The sequence below is a fragment of the Ictalurus punctatus genome, chromosome 17 (assembly GCF_001660625.3).
Source record: "Ictalurus punctatus breed USDA103 chromosome 17, Coco_2.0, whole genome shotgun sequence".
Lineage (NCBI taxonomy): Eukaryota > Metazoa > Chordata > Actinopteri > Siluriformes > Ictaluridae > Ictalurus > Ictalurus punctatus.
Window position 1 is genome coordinate 25,269,373 of NC_030432.2, and position 4,508 is coordinate 25,273,880.

The window sequence follows — 4,508 nt, forward strand, 5'->3', positions numbered from 1 at the left end:
TTGCATGTGTTAGCATTACATTACTCTCACAGACAATTAACGTGACAAGTAACTGAACAAATATCTATTTCAAACACCTCTCAAAATGACCGCCATTAACATGAACGCAGTGATTTAAGCAGTTAATGCTGAGACACGGCTGGAACACTGTTAATGACTAGTTGAGTAGGAGGAGACTCCAGATACAATTAGGAGGAAAGACACAATAAAAGGCCACTGTTGCTGACTGTCTCAATATTGGTGTGTGTAGTTTGGGAGCAATGGCAACTACAAGGGTAAGTTTAGCACTTGTGGGGCTTTTTCTGGTCTTCAACTATGTGAGCAGTACACCTGCATCTCCGCAAGCTGTGAAAATGCCACCTCAAGCTCCTCAGCTTCCTGGGACGCCTACTTTGCAGCCACAGATGCCTGGCCAGGTTGTGAAATGCCAAGTGCAAGACTATGAAAGGGTTCCTTGTGGAGAACCTGGCATTAACAGTGATCAGTGCACCACTATAAACTGCTGTTTTGATGGCCAACAGTGCTATTATGGGAAGATGGGTAAGATTGGAGTTCTATCTGACTTCTGATTCTTGGTAAAAATGATTAACTGACTCCTTTTCTCTTTGGTTTTGACAGTGACTGTCCAGTGTACCCTTGATGGCCAGTTTGTGCTGGTGGTGGCCAGAGATGCAACAGTTCCCAGGATAAGCCTGGAGTCCATCAGCATGTTGGGAGGAAACACTGGACCCTGTAGTCCTGTTGACTCGAATACAGCCTTTGCTATATACCAGTTTCCTGTAACTGCTTGTGGGACGACCATGATGGTTTGTGTTTAATTGTTCCCAAATAGATGGTGTTCAATTTTAAGATGTATAGAAAGTGTGAGCTCTGCTATTCACCTCTGTCCAGGTACAAGGTGGCTATGTGGTCTATGAAAACAGGATGCTCTCTTCCTATGAAGTTGGGGTTGGACCCCGAGGAGCAATCACCAGAGACACTCACTATGAGTAAGATGACTAAAACTCGTGGCAGGGGTTTCTTTAAGGCTTTTACTGATCTATCGTTTCCTTTGTAGGCTTTACTTCCAGTGTAAATATTCAGGTGTTAGCTTGGCCACTCTGGCTATTGACCCTTCAGCCAATGCTGATCCTCCCTCCATTGTTGCTTCTGGACCACTCCAAGTAGAACTAAGACTAGGAAATGGTCGCTGTGTTGCAAAGGGGTGTGCAGAAGGTGAGAAACTTGTCTGGATATTAGCATGTAGTCTGACTTGTCAGTGGTTTGAACAGGATTTGATTCCCCCCCCTCTGCCACCCAACAGATGAAGTAGCCTATACCTCGTACTACAGTGCTGCTGACTACCCTGTGACTAAGGTTCTGAGGGAACCAGTGTATGTTGAAGTGCACATTGTGGGAAGAACTGATCCAAATATTGTCCTGGTTTTGGGAGGTTGCTGGGCGACTGCTTCCCCTAACCCCTACAGCCTTCCCCAGTGGGACCTTCTGGTGAATGGGTAAGCTCTTCACAGGTCTTCTGCTTGTGTAGATTAGTGACTGTATTGAACAGGAAGTGATGACCTTGTGTAATCCAAAGGTGTCCATACAAAGATGACCGCTATTTGACCAAGCTGATCCCAGTTATTGGGATGTCTGGACTTGCCTACCCCACCCATTACAGACGCTTTGTCCTGAAGATGTTCACATTTGTGGATCCAGACTCTATGGCTCCAATGCATGAGACGGTAAAGGCTTGAGTTCTCTTTATGCTCTTGCACATGCTCCTGTAAATGAAATGGGTCTGACTGCTTAATTTGTCTTTCCTCAGCTCTACATCCACTGCAGTACAGCTGTATGTCTTCCAACTGCACAAGACTCCTGTGAACCCACATGTGCCAGAAGAAGTAGGTAGACCACCTTAATACTGCTTGTTCTTCATTTGACTGGCTTATGGATTTTCTTTTTCCCTCCTTAGGAAGAGATGCTGCAGAAGGCTCTGCTCACACCTCAGGAATAGTGTCTAGTGGAGGAGTGATCTTTACCCAAAGCTCCTCACCTCAGTTTGCTTAAAGTTATGGAGAATAAAGCATTTTTTACTTTCAAACTGACTGTTTGGCTCAAATGTCTTGTGCACAAGCTGTGTCTAGCATATCCATCTATGATGGGTTCTGTGTTGTGATCACTGGAGTAACACTTACTCTAGTGATCCTTCACATGTAATTTCAGTGTGTTCACATGGTGCTTACTCATTGCTTTAATCCAGCATGACTTGCAGATGATGGGTGGGGTCTTACTCAATTGCTTTGACTTGGTAGCATTTCTGCTAGGTAATGCTGTTTTTCTGCATAGATTGTTTCAGCTCCAGATAAGCTCTGTTAAGAACCCTTTAAGCTTAGTCTTCACTGTTTAAAAAGCCCCTGGGTGTTGCATAAGACACAAATGCAAATTTGGCATGACTTTGTGGCTAGAGCAAGCTTTCCATTAAGTGTAGGCCTGACTTTGGACATTGAAAAATGACTTTTGGTCCAGTTGAAATTGGCAGGCTTGGATAGGATATAACTGATGTGAAATTGATTAAAATTAGACTTGAGTTTGTCTAAAATCATCCATGTATGGAAAGGACAGGGAACTTGCCTTCCAGCTCCATGTACAGTAATATAGCCAAAATGTGAAGAGGAAGGGTGGCCTTTTCTTTAGGTCCACTATAATCCCAAGGGCTTGTTTCTGTTTAAGTGAGCCTGAATCATGCTGATTGACCTGGAACACAACTTTTACTTTTTGCAGGTCTGTCACCAGAGTATCTTTGATTTTTACTGTCTTCTCCAGGTCTGTTCTGGACTATGACTAAAACTTTATGGGCATCTTCTACAGTGTGACAGTGTTCTTAATAGACCACTGAGCTTGGTCTAAAACAGCTTCTTGCTGATTGAAGGAGGAAAAGGCATTGTCTGGAGTTATGTGTTTGTATTAGTTCAAGACAGTGTATGAATGGTCTGTTCTCAAATGTAGTCTTCATTAAGGACATGGAGGAATACCAGTCAATTCAGATAATAGTTAAACCAGTCAATTTAAAAAAAAATACTCTACAGCTTCAGTCATGACACATTCCTAAAATATTAATTCAATTAAAGTGTACCATTCTTTTTATGTACTTCATCAGTCTACTGAACTAATAAAACCAACTACTAAAAGAGGTGCTATTGCCAACTGTATTTTCACTCTACACACAGAAACAAAGGGTTAAACTCTTCGTGAAAATAGTAAAGTGGGAAATACATTTTTCGGTTTCCCTCCAAATTTAGCATCGTTGTGTGCCAACTTTTAATTTGACGGAAAATTCATGTGACATGTTCACTGCAGCTAGCTTCACGTGGGTCATGTGATAACTCACGTGATCCCAGTTGCAGCTACAGAAATCTGAAGGTAAGTAAATATATAGGATATGGTGTTGTCTTTCAAGGACACGTTCGTTGTCTCATTATGGGATACTCCCCTTCCGCGTATTCCTAGGAATCCCTATTATGTTCTGCCAGCCCGTTTTTTCTGGCAGGCATAATGTTTGTGCCTGGGAGTGGCTCCCTTCTACAGTATAAGAGGAGCAGCACAAGGTCATTCTAGTATTCAAAAACCTCTCTCAGTTCACTCCAGAAGTCTGAACTACTGTTCGTATTGTCAACTGCTAACCTCCATGCTAGTTGCTGGATAATTTTCCAGGTGCTGGATTCTTCAGCTGTTTTTTTTTTTTTTTTGCCTGACTCCTGTAGTTTCCACTACTGCATGGACTACAGCAGGTCTGCTCTGCATGCCTCGGGCTGAGACATGCCCAGGTGCCTGTCAATAGTCCAGGTTCATCTGAGCACTGTGCGTGCTTCGACATGAAGAACCTTCTCCACAGACTAGCACTCCAAGCTAGTCTGTAGGGCCAGGGTCCCCTTGTTTTAGTTAGCCCTGCTCCGGCTGCCACCCTGCAGGTATCTATTCCTGTGGAGCTGCCCACCACGGCAGCATTATCCTGGGAGTGCATGCGCCCTTCTTCCCAGCTTGCCAAGCATGGATGAGGATGAGGAGGAAGCGCTCGAGTTTGAGGCAAAGGGACAATCACAATTTCTTCTTTCGCAAGAATAGGAAGATCTTGAGGGTTCCCTTTTTTGTAACTGGCACAACCCCTTTCCACAGCGGGATCCATGGAGGTGGCGAGCAGGGCACCACCCTCTCCGCTTTGCAGTGTTGATCTGCAGGATGTGTGCAAATGCGCTGCAGAGAAACACAATATTCCATGGCTGACTGTGGTAGCAGAGGCTGCAAAGTCATGCTATGATTGCAGAGAGCTAAACGGACGGTGAGACAGCTCCTCCCGATATTTCCGGAGCTCTTGGAGGAGCTGGCGGACACCTGGCAGGAGAAAGCATTCACCATTAAAATGCCCATCCAAGGGGGATCTGCTCTCAATGTGGAGGGAATGGCGAAGGATGGCCTTCACCGCATGTCTCCCATGGAACCTTTAGTGGCAGTGAATTTGCACCCGAGGC

The 4,508-nt window shown here is 44.6% G+C and overlaps 1 protein-coding gene across 1 annotated transcript; it reads left to right on the plus strand.

The window, feature by feature from the left end:
- The first annotated feature begins 219 nt into the window (after positions 1–219).
- LOC108261768 (zona pellucida sperm-binding protein 4) lies at positions 220–2,083 on the plus strand. The gene is made up of 8 exons (XM_053687446.1): positions 220–540; positions 619–806; positions 892–989; positions 1,058–1,215; positions 1,304–1,496; positions 1,577–1,724; positions 1,808–1,883; positions 1,955–2,083. The coding sequence occupies exons 1-8, from the start codon at positions 261–263 to the stop codon at positions 2,047–2,049; spliced, it is 1,236 nt and encodes a 411-aa protein (XP_053543421.1). The 5' UTR covers positions 220–260; the 3' UTR covers positions 2,050–2,083.
- The last annotated feature ends 2,425 nt before the right edge of the window (positions 2,084–4,508 follow it).

Coding starts and splice junctions, on each gene's coding strand:
- LOC108261768 (XM_053687446.1), top strand. CDS start 261: ATGGCAACTACAAGGGTAAGTTTAGCACTTGTGGGGCTTTTTCTGGTC. Junction 541..618: donor GTGCTATTATGGGAAGATGG/GTAAGATTGGAG, acceptor TGGTTTTGACAG/TGACTGTCCAGTGTACCCTT. Junction 1,725..1,807: donor TGGCTCCAATGCATGAGACG/GTAAAGGCTTGA, acceptor GTCTTTCCTCAG/CTCTACATCCACTGCAGTAC.